General features: G+C 22.4%; 1 protein-coding gene across 2 annotated transcripts; it reads right to left on the reverse strand.

Moving 5' to 3' along the window:
* Positions 1-6,373: 6,373 nt before the first annotated feature.
* On the reverse strand, positions 6,374-9,036 carry LOC122512890. 2 transcript variants are annotated; one of them, XM_043629021.1, is made up of 2 exons: positions 8,921-9,036; positions 6,374-8,293 (listed from the first exon to the last, which is right to left on the reverse strand). In XM_043629021.1, exon 2 carries the CDS (start codon positions 8,188-8,190, stop codon positions 7,099-7,101), a length of 1,092 nt encoding a protein of 363 aa, XP_043484956.1. In that variant the 5' UTR covers positions 8,191-8,293; positions 8,921-9,036; the 3' UTR covers positions 6,374-7,098. The 2 variants fall into 2 exon arrangements, with proteins under 2 accessions (XP_043484956.1, XP_043484957.1); XM_043629022.1 differs by lacking the exon at positions 8,921-9,036 and adding an exon at positions 8,760-8,914.
* Between the last annotated feature and the right edge of the window lie 6,099 nt (positions 9,037-15,135).

Here is a 15,135-nt window from a genome sequence, read left to right on the forward strand (position 1 = left end):
AAGTTGAAGAGTATTTGTTTACATTACAAATTGAAGAGAAGAATTTTTAGAAATTTAGAAACTAGAAAAATTTTTTTTTTAGATTTTGTCAAAAAAAAAGAAAGAAAATATGAGAAATGGAAAAATACTTGATTGAAGATGATTCTGTTTGTTGAAACGAGATAATATGGACAATTGGGGGACGATAAGTCAATATTAATGATGTCAAGGATTTGATCAATGAGACATATATATCGATCAGAGACGAATTTGACATTGAGATGTGAGTATTTGGACGGTTAACAATGTGTTTACAAGGGGTTGACATCGATAACCACTTCACGATTTGCACATCTCAAAATCAATAATGGAAGTTTAAAAAAGTATCCTAAAGTTTAATTTTTTCGCTCAAAATTAGAAATTTTAATTAAAAAAAATTCATTTCTTGTAATTTTTTTAATTTATTACTTTGAGAGTAATCTAAAAAAAAGGTGTTGAAAAAAAAATCAAAAAAATTCTATCAGCTATAGACCCATGGTTTCAATCTTCAACTAATACATGAAAAAGTTTTTGCTAATCTCTAAGGGTTTTTATTTTTAATCACTATTAATTAATTAATTATTAATAATCAATAAATTTTACTGCTTTAGCAGTAAGAAAAAATTCACTAATTATTATTGGATATTTTTTCAAATAGCAAACAACGATTGTAGATTAATAGTCCATAATTAATTAATAATAAATTAATAATTAATATAAATAATAAAATACTTAATAATTCATATTAATAAATAATATTAACAATAAAATACTTAATAAGTAATTAATCATTTTTAATTATTATTATTAATTATAATTATTAATTAATTATTTATTAATTAACTATTAAGAATGAATTATTAATTAACTATTAATAATTAATTAACAAAAAAACGTCATTATAGTCATATAACAAATACTCGATTTAATATTCGTTCAATTAATACGTATTTTTAAATAATAAATTTCGAATTTTCAGCTTTAATGTAAATATTGAAAGAAAGAAAAAATGTCCTGGTGACCAAAAATGGTAGTAAATCAAAATTGAAAAATATATACAAATTTCCACCTTTTAAAAAAGAATTGTCACAAAAGTCGAAACAAGTGAATAAATAGCATATGCATTTCTAAAAAATTGACAAGGTATTGACTTACTCAGACTCACTGAATTATAACTTGACTTGAATGATTGATGGTAAAATGATCTGACTGAATTCTCCTCGGATTTGAAAATTTCCTGTTCCACAAATAGCATTTCTCACAATCGACAAAGTGGTCCAAACATAAAAACATTCTCTCAGGTAAGTGTCTCATTGTGTAGATATAGAATTCAATTAGATTGAGAATTTCTCTCTATCTGAAATTTAAATGGAAATCCCTATTCAACGTTCTTTTAAAACTTTTTACGATATAATAATAGAAAAATAAAAGTTCGAAGTAATGAGGCAAATTTAATTTTTAATTTTCTTTTTTCGCTTAGCATAATTGACAAAACAGAAAATCGAAAAATTTGACAGAATAAAAGTTAGGCGAGTGTTTTCCTCTGTGGAAAAAAAGTAGACTTACCGAATTATAATTTTTTCGACTGCGAAATAGGCGCGCCTTGTTATTTGGAAAAAAATTATCGACGGATTGAAAATTCTCCTTTGTTACAATTTATAGTCTTTTATTGACAAATTAGTTGAAACTGACGAAAAAAAAATTTCACCCGGAAAATGAGGTTAGGTAAGTGTTTTCTTCTCATGAATATTTTCTCTACTTGAAATTTAAAAGAAATTTACATTAAAATTTTACTCGAAATTAATGTAAATCGTACTCCATTTCTTTTGAAAATTAAATAGAGAAACTCTTCTTTCGAGGCAAGAAATAAACTTATTAAAATTGTAAGTCGTCATTAAAAGCGACAGTGTTTCCACGTCCGGAAAATTACTATCTCGCAAATTGGAATATTTAAGAAAAAAAATTTTTTTTTTTAAATAATGCCTTTCATATTTGACGAATTTTGGAAAATAATAAATTTTTGTTAACCAACTTGTTGAATTTAGTCGATTTACTCTTTTTCGAGTTTGAAATCTGTAACTACTCGTTTCCATAGAAATAATAATTTATCAGTTTTTTTTTGTTTTGATTAATTTTGATTTTCTATTTTTATTTTCAATTTTCAATGTCAGAAATGTGAATTTCAAGTCCGATTTGAAAGGAAGTTCAAACACATACTTATATTTTTGCGTCAACGATGGAAAATCTGTTGGAAAAAAGGAGAATTACCACTCCGAGGAAAATATGCCCTTTATAGTAAACAAACGAGGTAAATTTCAGTAAGTCCAATTTTTTTTATTTTGATAAGAATGCATTTGCACTCCTTTATATTTTTTCTATTATTTGTCTATTATTATCAATTATATATTTTAAAATTAATTTGCTATTGATAATAAAATTAATTTAATAATAATAATAATAATAATAATAATAATAATAATAATAATAATAATAATAATAATAATAATAAAAATAATAATAGTAATAATAGTAATACAATTAATTTATTATTATTAATAATTTACTATTAATAATAACATAATTAATTTATTATTAATAGTATTGTAATTAATTTATTAATAATTTTTTCGACATAAATTTTCAAATAGACTCTAAAAATTTGTTTAAAAAAAAAGTTTTATGAATAATTGATAATTTTACAATGTTACACTTAAAAATTATTTATTACTGTTCTACATAACTGTCACAATTTTTTTAAAAATGGTTGACATGAGATCATAAACGTTTCTCGTCATAAAGCCATAATATGTAGGATATAAAAATATTTTTGTGTCTCTCAAAGCATGAAAAGCTTTTTATCACTTTATTCTTAAGGTTCGAGGGGACTTTATACGTGTTAGAGTTTGAGTAATCCATCTCGTAACTCAAGAGAAAGCTACTACTGGCAGGGTTCATTTTAAAATAAAATTACATATTTTACCGCATACATTATATACATATGAACGTTCAAAATTTAATTATTTTATTTTATAACACTGTAGTAATTCAATTAAAAAATAATTAAATTTTACCAAAAAAAAAAAAATAAATAAATAAATTCCACCTTTTTTTTAATAAAAAAAAACATATTTAATTTCAAATCAATATCTTTATATTTAATTAATATTAATTAAATTAATTTATATTATAAATATCTTTATATTTATTTAAAATAAGAGGGCATTTTTTTGAAATGTGGATTTAAAATAAATTATTTCAATAGAATCATTTTTAACACTCAATTATACGATTTTGCGAAAATGTTTTTAAAGAAAGAGCAATGTACTTTTTTCAAAGAAAATATTTCTTGGAATCGTACACTATCAGGGAAATAATGTAATTGAAAAGCTTCTTTCATTCGATATATTTCGTGTTAACATAACAATAAATGAAACATATTTATTTCTAGTATTACTTTCAGGCTAATACAAAATTATAAAAATGTTCTCTTTATGTAGTATATAGGTATAGTTTTCTATAATGTAGAATGCAATCTTCTCGAAGAGGTTCTCTTTTCAAGACCCCTTTTTAAGATCCTATTTCTGTATATAGCGAATGATGCCTTGTTCACTGCACATATACGTATATATACAATATATAGCTTTATATGAAAGCTGTAACCCATCGTGTTTCCGGATTCTCTCTTGTCGAGCGATTCACGCAGAAACCTTATATATTGGATATGATTCAAGTTCATGGTAAATACTACAAGTTGTAGCGTGTGTTTCTATTCGCAATATATATTGTATATATAGTATATATATATAATTAAAAAAAAAATTTTCTATAATCTGTTTAAAATTTTTATATTATAAAAAAACTAGAAAATTGTAAACAAACAAATTGTCTCCAAAATGCAATTATTTTCAAAAATTTTAATAAAATTTTTGGTAAAATTATAATTATTTTCAAAAATTTTCCTCAATTTAATGACTTTTAATACACTGAAAAAAAATCTATTTGATTTAAATAACCGATTAATTGACTATTATCAATTAAATATTTAAATAATAATTGAAGCTATCACTCGGCAAATTTATAATAATAAAGTTGAAATTATCGATCACTCCGAGTCAGGTTGAAAAAAAATATAACAAATTTTATATTTTTTTTATTTTACGTTTCAACGGCACAGCCGTCCTCATCAGAAACAGTAAAAATATTTTTAAAAAGAATAAATAATATTAAAGATCTGAAAATTTGTCGTTCCGATCAAACGCAAATTGCTACTTGACACTCAAAGATGTTTAATATTATTTATTCTTTTTAAAAATATTTTTACTGTTTCTGATGAGGACGGCTGTGCCGTGGAAACGTAAAATAAAAAAAATATAAAATTTGTTATATTTTTTTTTCAACCTGACTCGGAGTGATCGATAATTTTAACTTTATTATTAATTAAATATTTACTTGAATCAAATAATATTTATTCGAGTCAATTAAATGGTATTTGAACCAGTAAATTCAGTATTTGAAGCAAATACCATTTAATCGACTGCAATAAATATTATTTGATTTAATTAAATATTTAACTGATAATAGTCAATTAATCAGTTATTTGAATCAAATAATTTTTTATTTCATTGTAGATATCTACTATTCTAATAAAATTTTCCAAAAAAAAATTCAATTATTTAAAAAAAAATTTAATAAAATTCTACACAAACTTTTAATTATTTTCAAATAATACTAAAAATTTCACAGGAATTTCATTATTTACAAATTTGTGTTTTTTCTTCAAAATTTTATTAAAATTCGTCAAAAGAATTATCAGTTATTTAAAAATTTGCAGATGAAATTCTTTATGAGAATTGAATTTTAAGAAACATGCAGTTATTCAATAAATTTTTATTTTTGTATTTAAATAATTGATTTCTATAGTAGAATTTTTTCATAAACATTGATTTAAAAATGGATTTCACTTAAAATTTTAGATTATAATTGAATATTATAAGCATTCGAGCGTTAATTTTTAGAAATAATTGAATTTTGAAAAGGTTTCAGATTAAGATCTTTGAAAATTTGAATTTTTCATATTTTAACTAAGAATTCTGTGTAATTAATTTTATTTGAGAAACTTTAATTTATTTTTTTTTTAATTATTTTAAGTTTTTATTTAATTGAAGAATTTACGAATAATTGAAATTTTGTAAAATTAAATTTTAAACAAATGAATTTGAAAATTCTTAAAGAACTTTTTTAAAAATCATTAAAAATAATGGATTCATAGAAGAATTTTAGTTAAAAACACGAAAAAAAATACAATTTTGGAAAAGTTACAAATTATTGCAGAAATTCAATTATTTTCAACAGTAATAATATTCTTCGCAAAAATTAAATATTGTACAAGAGTCATAATATTCTTCTTAGAGATTCAATTATTTTTACAAATAATAAAACTCATCGCAGAATTTCAATTATTTTTAATATAATTTTAATCGAATTTCTCGAAAAATGTAATTAATCTTCAAAATTTTATTAAAATTCGTTGATAGAATTCAATTATTTGAAAATTTGTTGATAACGATTCTTTATTGGTTTTAAATTTTAAGAAACATTCAATTATTCAATAAATTATTTATTTTTGTATTTAAATAATTGAATTCTAGTAGAACTTTCTCATAAAAATTGATTTAAAAATTAATTTCAATTAAAATTTTAGATAATAATTTAATATTAAAAGCAATATGGCATGAATTTTTAAAAATAATTGAATTTTGAAATTAATTTTTTTGAAAAAGTTTAATTGAATTTTTTTAATGTTATTTTAAGTTTTTATTTTTTAATATTTATTTAATTGAAGAATTTACGAATAATTGGTATTTTGTAAAATTGAATATTGTAAACAAATAGATTTTAAAATTGTCAAAGAACTTTTTCGAAAATGATTAAAAATTGTTGTTCCACTTTAAAAGTAACATAATTTATTGAAAAAAATTTCAGCTTTTCAATGAAAATGATGAAAAGTTCAAAGGAAGAAGTAGTTTTTTGTAAAAATTGAAAAATAAGGTTTATTTTGGCAAAAAGGGGTTACAAATTTTTTTTCGAAAAAAAAGTTTTGAATTGAAAAGTACAAAAAATATTCTTTAAAATTAAGTATTCAAAAATCCCCACATTTTACATAATTAAAGTTTATAAAAGTTGTTATTTTAGGATTTTATTACTTTTATACACCGTTCACAGAAAATTAAAATTTTTAATTGATCGTCTCACGTGGAATTGCTCAGTATTTTGTAAAAGTGAAAAGAAATAAAATCTCCTTTAATATTTTTTAAACGTTATTATATTTCAGAAAAAATTATATTTGAATACATTGAAAGAAAACGTTGATTCAAATAACAGATTACTTAGGTCTATTGTCTAGTAAATATTGATTTGAAATAATAATTTTTATTTAAATCACATAAATTATATTTAAAACAATAATTTCAGCATTTGGTGGCAAATATCATTTATAATTGATTGAAATAAAAATTATATTTGATACAAGTAAATTTCTTGTGTTTTAGTTGTATATAAGTTTTAGCTTATTTTAAAGAATGTTTGTTTAACAAATAAATATTTGTTTGATTAAAATAAACATTTAGTTCAACATTTTGTAAAAACTTGTTTTAATTTTAAGTTTAAAAAAATTCAAAAGAAGTATTTGTTTAATCTTTGAAATAAGAGCTAATTTTTAATATTTTATAATTTTAAACTTCGTTTTTTTGTACATTGATTACATTTTATCTTGTTTAAGATTGTTTTCTTATACCATCTAGGCTGATATTTATAAAATTAAAATTGGCGTGAAATTTAAATTTAAATTCAATATAAGAAACAAGAAAGAGTTGAAAGTTTTCATGAACATTTGATTTTATTTACTAAATGTAATCGATGAAAGAATTTGGTAATCAAAAACAAATTTTTAGTCAAACTAAACAAACATTTGGAATGTACAGCAATACATTTATTTGATTTTCTTGACAAAAATTTCTCTAAGTGTAGGTATAAGATTTAAATTGAAACATGGTATTTTATTTATGTCGCGTTTCAAATGCACTACTCATTTATATCTATTGTACTTATTTGATTAGAAAAGATATTTAAAAAATATTCTCTTTCCTTCTCTTTATACTCTTCGATATTATTTGCCATTGTAGTAAGCCATTCAGAATTTTTTTTAATAGGTAGAGTTTTCAAAGTATGGGCTTTAACTAACCCAAAGGGTGTCTTATAATCAAATAGACCTTTTTCTACTACCAATTGTGTAGTAGGAAGAATAAAATAGTCATCTCGATCGTCATCATTTGTAACTTCTTGAAGATTTACTATCAATCTTGGGTCAGTAATCACAATTTTGCTATACTCTGCATTAAAAGTCGAATCAGTATTGTTAGAAATAAAAGAATATTTGAGTCTTTCTTTAAAAGCGTTCCTGCCAATACAATATAAGAAATTTTTGAATGAAAAATTCCTGTTTCTGCTTAAATTATTTATAAGTTGAGTTTCTTTAAATAATTGAGTAAAACAAATTTTTTGTGAAAAAGTAGAATTTAAATCTTCACTGTACTGTCGAATAGCCAAACTGTATAATGCTCTTTTCATTCTCCAACCTACGGGATTTTTCATATACACTGAATGATAATTTTTTAGTAAAACCTGAATAGCATAATAATCTTTCAATGAAATCAGTTCATTCATGTCCAGCGATACATAATCATCATATATTTTTTCAGCTGGAATTACAGGTAAGCCTTGAAAGATTTTTTTCTGAAGTTTCTTTATACGTTGAATAGTTTCATTTTTACTTGAAGAAATAAATTCAACATAGGTATCATAACGCAATGATTGATATAATTTTGGATTTTTCAGTTCTTGCGTTTTCATCCATTCTGGAGAATGTCCATTTTCTTTTGAATATCGTCCAAATTCACGAATTTCATCCAAGTTCATGACAAAGTTATCTAACCATTTTAGAATTTGTGTTAATTGAGGTTTGACATAATACTTAAATAATGCCATGCGTCTAAACATTTTAAAACTTTTAAACTCCATTTTTCGATCATCTGCAGATATTCTTGTAAATTCAAATACTGGTAATGTAACAAGTATAATTGTCACAATACTTCCAAGAACAATAATTATCTTCATTGTTAATAAATATTGTTACAATTATTACTCCTGGAGCTTTTGCAAATTTTTTTTCTTTTATTCTCAGGAACGTTTCTTTTTTCTTGACTTTTCAATTAAGGATCTATAAATTAATATTTAATAAATAGTATATAATTCAGGTATATTATGAATTATAAAGTATATATTTTTAAAAAATTAGATTTTTAATTAATTAATTTTAAAAATGTACTTTTCACAAATTCTGTTTTCTATTATCCATATGATAATAATAGTTTGTTGATAAAGAATTGAACCCCTTAACCCATTAACGCCTGAAACCTCTGAAATTTTGTGTTTAATTAAAGATTTAATTTCATATACTGAAAATGTTCCCTGGAAGTAAATGAAGTACTTCTTTATGTTTTCGGGGTCGCTCTACAAGATTCCGGGCTCAGATTTTAAATTTATCGCAAAGAAAAAATAAGTGTCACAATTTGGCACAAACTTATTAAATTTTCAAAATATGCAATAGCGGAAACAAAAAAATAAAATGGCGCTAATTTGAGAAAAACATTATTCAATTCTTTTTATGGTGCACCGATATTTACCATGGCTATGAAATGTATTAGAACTTAGTGTTTATATGTTTTTGAGGTCGCTCCTGATGAATATATAATTGGATTTTCAAAATTCAAAATGGCGGATCCAATATGGCCGACAAAATTTATATTACTATTTACAAGAAAGGTAAAAATAAAGAATATCTTACATCTTGAGCCAGCAATACTTCTTCTACTGATGATGTGTAGCTTATGTCAAAAAAAAAAATAATAAAAAACAAGTTGGCATTGATAAAAAATTATCTTCAATTTTTGTCAATATTTCGAATTGAAAAAAACAGCGAAAAAGATTAACTTTTAATAGCATAGCTTACGTGACCAGGCGATAAAATTAATTTGCATCGCACATTTTTTGTAAAATCATGAATATGAAATTAAAATGCAGAATTTCGTGAAAATATACTAAAATGTTACATCATATCATTGTTATCTTTCTTTCAGCGACTGATAGGTTCTTTGTGTTTTCTGAAAAAATTCGCAATGAAAAAAAACGAAGAATGTATAAATTCTCCAGATTTTAATAGAATCAACACTCAGAAAACAATTTATTAGTTTTAAACATATTTTGTTTAAATCAAACTTAAAATATCTTTGTTATACATTCAAACATATTTTTTGGTTCATTTAAAGAAATAATATATTTAATTAAAACATAAGTTATTGTTGATTTTAAATTATTTATAATCAACTTTTAAGTTTATATTAAAGATAAAATTTTTAAACATAATTTATGTTTAAATCATAACAGAAAATATGTTTGAATTAAACATAATTATTCAAACAAATAATATTTTTGAATCAAAGCTGTAGAAATTTTCTATATATATTAAGATTAAGCTTACAAACTAATTTCAATTAAACAAAATCACTTAAAATTACTTTTCTATTTGAATTATAATATAATGTTTAATTATAAATTATATTTAATATAAATTAAATTATAAATTTTAATATAATGTTTTCTCAGTGCAGAGAAAATAGCTCTTAAGAAAATTTGTTTATTGTTTATGTCAATAATTGATAGTTTTTTAAATACGACTAAATATTTAAATATATAACAAAATTCCACATTAAAAAAAATCTGAGGTTATAGAAAACGTACAGGTTTTTATAGAGTGTAAAGGAAACCGATTTGAAAATATTTTTAAAAAAATGTTTTGAGATCTAGATAGGTATGCTTTTCTTTAATTTTGTATCGTTTTTAAGAAACATCTTTTTATATCTTTTATTTATAATTTTTAGGCCATGTTAACCAAAATTGTTAACATTTAAAAAAAATTAAAATTTTGGAAAAAGTTATTTTTTGTCAGAAAATGTAAAAAAACAAGTTCGTTTTGATAAATAATTATTTTTACGTTTTGTCGATTTTTTTATTTAAGAAAAAACTGCACATAAATTTTATCAGCACAGCTTACGTGACCTGGCAATAATATTTATTTGCATCGATTTTTTTTTTTTGCAAAATTATGAATATATAAATTGAACTGCGGTATTTTGTGAAGTTCTAAATTAATTATTATAAATTTATTTTAAAATTGTTAGGTGATTTAAAAAGTTCTATTCCTTTTTTAACAGTACACCCAGAGACAAATTTTATTTAAACTAAATATAATTTATATATATACTTGAATATAATTTATTTGAGTTAAATGTATTTATCTAGAGTCTACTAAATTATTTATTTTTTTAAAATAAATATTAGTTGGTTGATTAACTTGTTGGTTAGGGTCTTTGGTTATTATCCGTCGAACTCGGATTCAATTCACAGTCCCCTCGAAATAAATATTTTATTCGATACAAATAAAACTTTTATTTAAACGAATTAAAATTTCTTTGAAACAAATAAAAAGTCTAGTTAGCTTTGAGTCAAAAAAATTTCTTTTCTGGGTGTATCTTTAGATGAAAAAAGAAATAGTTAGCAATATTTAATTCTCATTTTATTTCTTATGTTATGTTTATTTAAGAATTTTATTAAATTTCTAAAATTTTGATTTAATTTTTTTTAATGGTCGGTCAATCGTTTTTTATTAAATTTAAATATTTTTTATTTCGTAATAATAAAATATAGTCATTTTTGTTCTGTTGACTATCAGGCCTTTTTATTTTAAAATAATTGAATTTAACATTTTTACCAAAAATTAAAATTTTGTTTATACATATTTAATCAATTAAATTAATATTAAATTAAATGAATAATAAATATTAAATTAAATTATCCTTGAAAATTAAATGATACTAAAAGTTATGGGAATATTATAATAAAAAAAATTTGATAATTCGTAAATTCATCTAAATGCGAATTTATATTATCGGAAAAGAGTGAAATATTGATATTTTTATTAAATAAAAACTTTAACAGACGAGTTTCCGATAAATGTTTTTACAGATATCATGTAGTGGATGGTTAATCGAATTGGATTGACAGCTTCATTCAGAAAATTCGTTTATTTTTTTTAATGGTCTAAATAAATCGTATTGGTTTGATTCAAATAGCGTGTGTTTATTTGTTAAATTGTTAACACACGTATCAATTAAATTTTGATAAAAGTTCTTTTTTAATACAACTGTGTTTATTTTGAAAGAAAATATGTATGAACAAATGTAACATATTTTTTTTTGCGAATATTTTTTTATTAATAGGAACTATTTTTTTCCTCTTTGTCTTTTTTTCCTCTCTTTTCTTTTCTCTCCTTTTTCTTCATTGATTTTTAAATATAAAAAATATTTCTTTTCCTTTCTTTCTTTTTGTTCTAATATTATTTCTTTTTATTTTCTCTCTCTTTCACGAGTGTATTTTGTCAAAATATATAACTTTTTAGAAAAAGTATTTTTCCATATAAAACTTTAATCCATATTCAGATATTGACTGTGCATGCTTGAAATTGGAAACGAATTTGATTTTCGTTCTTTATGATTGTTACTGTTCGCCGACGTGACATTCAAATTGTCTTGGGGCTCATCTGGTCTTATTCTTCGTTTCTTATTATTCGACCACGCATCACAAAAACTATTCCAAACGGTAAATTCACAAAAAATGCTAAATGAAAATGCAAATTCTTTTTTTTTGTAATGTAATTTTCAAAAAAATGCATAATTTAAATATTCCAAATATAGTCAAGAATTATTTTTTTTATTATAGTTTTTTTTTAAATATTTGGTAAAAAAAAATTTTGATCGGTAATTTGCATTTTTAGAATTAAAAAAAAGGTTTTTTAATTTGCACTTTTTCGGTAATTTGTTGATTTATTTGGAGAATTTGGATTTTTTTTTGTCACTTTTACAAATAATCAGGGTGATGTTATAATAGTTCATTAAAGTGTAATTTAATTCCACCTAATTACTTAATATTGGCTCGCAAATGATGCTAGTTGTGGTTATAGGTTATAGACAGGTGTCCAATTATGGTTTGTGGTTCTTTGTTTAGAGTAGCAAGAGTAAATAGTTGAATTTCAATCAGTAGAGCGAAGGCAGATATGCAACAGGTATATACGTGGTGCTGAGAAATTTGATGCCAGACTGATGTTAAAAGCTAGGTTTCTTTTTTATTTCTTCTAGAGTTTCTAATAATTGGAAAAAAAATATTATTCTCCCTCTAACAAGACTATTGTATTACTAAAAATGTTTCAATAAACGTTCATTCGTTACTTTTTTGCTACAACCAAAGAAAAATATCAATTTGTTTTAATAAATAATTTATAAATATTTGTTAATATTGAAGAATTTTTTTTCTTTTTCCAATTTTGCGAATTTTTAGTTATTTTTCTACAATATTATCGTACATTACTTTATTTATTTATCTGTACATTTGATATTTTTTTGGAAAATTAATTAAGAACGTTTTTTATCTTTTTTTTTTTACTATTAACTTTACACTGAAAAAATGTTTTTTAATTAAAAAATAAGTATCAAACCAAGAAAATATTTTGAAATTAAACATATTTTTTATAATTGAATTAAACAAAATTTTTATTTAATCAAACTTATTATGGTATTGCATCAAAATTATTATGTTTAATTCAAAAATAATTTTTGGTTGACTGTATAACAATGATAATTATGTTTAAGTCAAATATATTGTTTTCTCAGTGCAGTTATTATTTACAAATTGTAAAGCATCATGCATTCAAAAAAAAATAACGAGTTAAAATAATAAAAATATTATTTCTTGTACAATAATTTTGTTATAAGTCAGTGCACATAGAACCGAAATAATGGAATACTTTCTGTGCAATACAAGGGACAATATGTGGTAGAGCTTTCGTTTATTATATTTTTTTGAATCACCCAAACCATTTACCTTTTTTTTCGAGGTCAAAAGGGACCTGAACAAGAGAAAAATCTTTTTCTTCTCTTTAACATGTGTGTAACTCTCGAAAAGAAATTCGTACAAGACACACAATCTTTTTTCTATTTGGTTATAAAAATATTTCATTCTTATTTTTCAAAAAATATATATATATATATACGTATATTATGTTCCGTATACACTGTTAACTTTATAACAATGCTTCCCTGTACAAGTGGCTTTCATTGTCAAGGAACCAACTAAAATCTTAAATATGTCAAGACACACGAGTGCAAGTTGAAATAAAAAATGTACCAAAAAAAAAAAAAAAAATTATATTTCATATTACAAAGGGATTGTTATTTGTTATATTATATACTGGTCTTGTAGTTTTGTGTGCTGGAGAAAGAATGAAAAAGACGAGAAAAACTCGAGCAATGTTGTCCGAAAATTTATTAATACACAGAGAGATATTTATTGTTTTAATATTTCTAAAGTGCAGGATTTTTGAAAAATTAGTCCCATATTCGGAGAGAATTTATTGAGAAAGGATTTTTAATTTATTTGATCGCAAAATATGATTTAAGACATAAAACTTTTCTTTTTAATTAAAAAAAATAAAAACTAATTTTGACACATTCACATTTGTGAAATAGCGAAAAATTAAATTTTAGTTTATTCTTTTTTTTCTTTTAGATTATTATTTATTATTATTTCAAATAAAGGGAGAAATAAAAAAATTGTTTTAAAATTAGAAGTAAAATTTATAAAGTCATATTCCTTAGGGAAAAGGTGGGAACAAGTACGATATGGTGTATTTATTGCTTCCTTCTTTACCCGAGAGATTGTCGTATATACATAGTTTACAGAAAAGACTCGATTCTTACTTGTTAGTTTTGCTTTCAAAATCCAAATATATTCTATAATTTTTCTTATTTTGACAATCTTTGCCTTACAAACTTTTTAATTGAAAACAAATATTAAAATTAATTTTTAAAAATATTCTTCTATTTTTGAGATTGATATTTAATTTTTTTCAAACCATTATGTCTGACTTAATTTGATTTTTACTACTGGTGACAAAAATTTTCGTATTTTACTTTCCATTGTTATAATTATCAAAAATTATCGACTGCTTTGTCTGACTGAAACGTTCGTTTACTACTGATACAATTCAAGTCTATTCGTTCTATCTAAATCAATTAAAACTCTAACTGATTTGAATCATTGACTGATTTTTTGCTTTCAAGTAAGTATAAATTTACTGATTAGCAGTAGAAAAAAATTTTTACTGATTAATAAATTTTCCCCTAGTAATAAAATTTTTTTGTTTTTTAAAAGAGAGTCAAATGAAATTTTCAAATTCGTTTTAGTAGAAGCCTAAAAAATTTAATTTGTAATATTTTAAACAAACAACATAGTGCACTTGAATAAAAAGGAACAATTTTCTGTCTAAGAAACAATTTAGGTAACAAACGAAAATTTAATGAATATTTCTTTTAAACGGTTTTAAAAAAAATTTGCAACCTAGAGTAAAGTACTTTTATAGGTACAATTTTTAAATTGCGGAAAATATTTTTTCCAATGAATCTTTTTATTTTTTTTGTGAAATTTACAGCAAATAATTTTAAAATATTTCATATTTTATTTTATTTATTTTTATTTAAATTTAAACACTGTACTAAATTTATTTTACTAAAAGTGAATTTTAATTTAATGGTATTATTTTATAGGTACTTTGATCCAAAAATTTTTAAATTCCGGTACTACTGTTTTTTTCCAATCAATTTTTATTTAATTGTAAAATTTATCGTAAAAAATTTAAAAATACTTTTATGGTTATAAATCTCTATTAATACTTCCATAGTCGGAGAAAATAACTCTGTGGATCTTAAAATTGTGCATCCAATAATATTTTTATTGTCGTAAATATTTTTCCATCTTATATTTTGTACAGCAATTTTAAATTCGATTCTTATGAGTGCGAGTTATATGTGTATATATATATAAAGAGAGAGAGAGAGAGAGAGAGAGAGAAATTGTTACGATATATGCTCGACTGCATTGTCAATGAGACGT

Source organism: Leptopilina heterotoma, unplaced genomic scaffold (assembly GCF_015476425.1).
Source record: "Leptopilina heterotoma isolate Lh14 unplaced genomic scaffold, ASM1547642v1 Lhet_13, whole genome shotgun sequence".
Classification (NCBI taxonomy): Eukaryota; Metazoa; Arthropoda; class Insecta; order Hymenoptera; family Figitidae; genus Leptopilina; species Leptopilina heterotoma.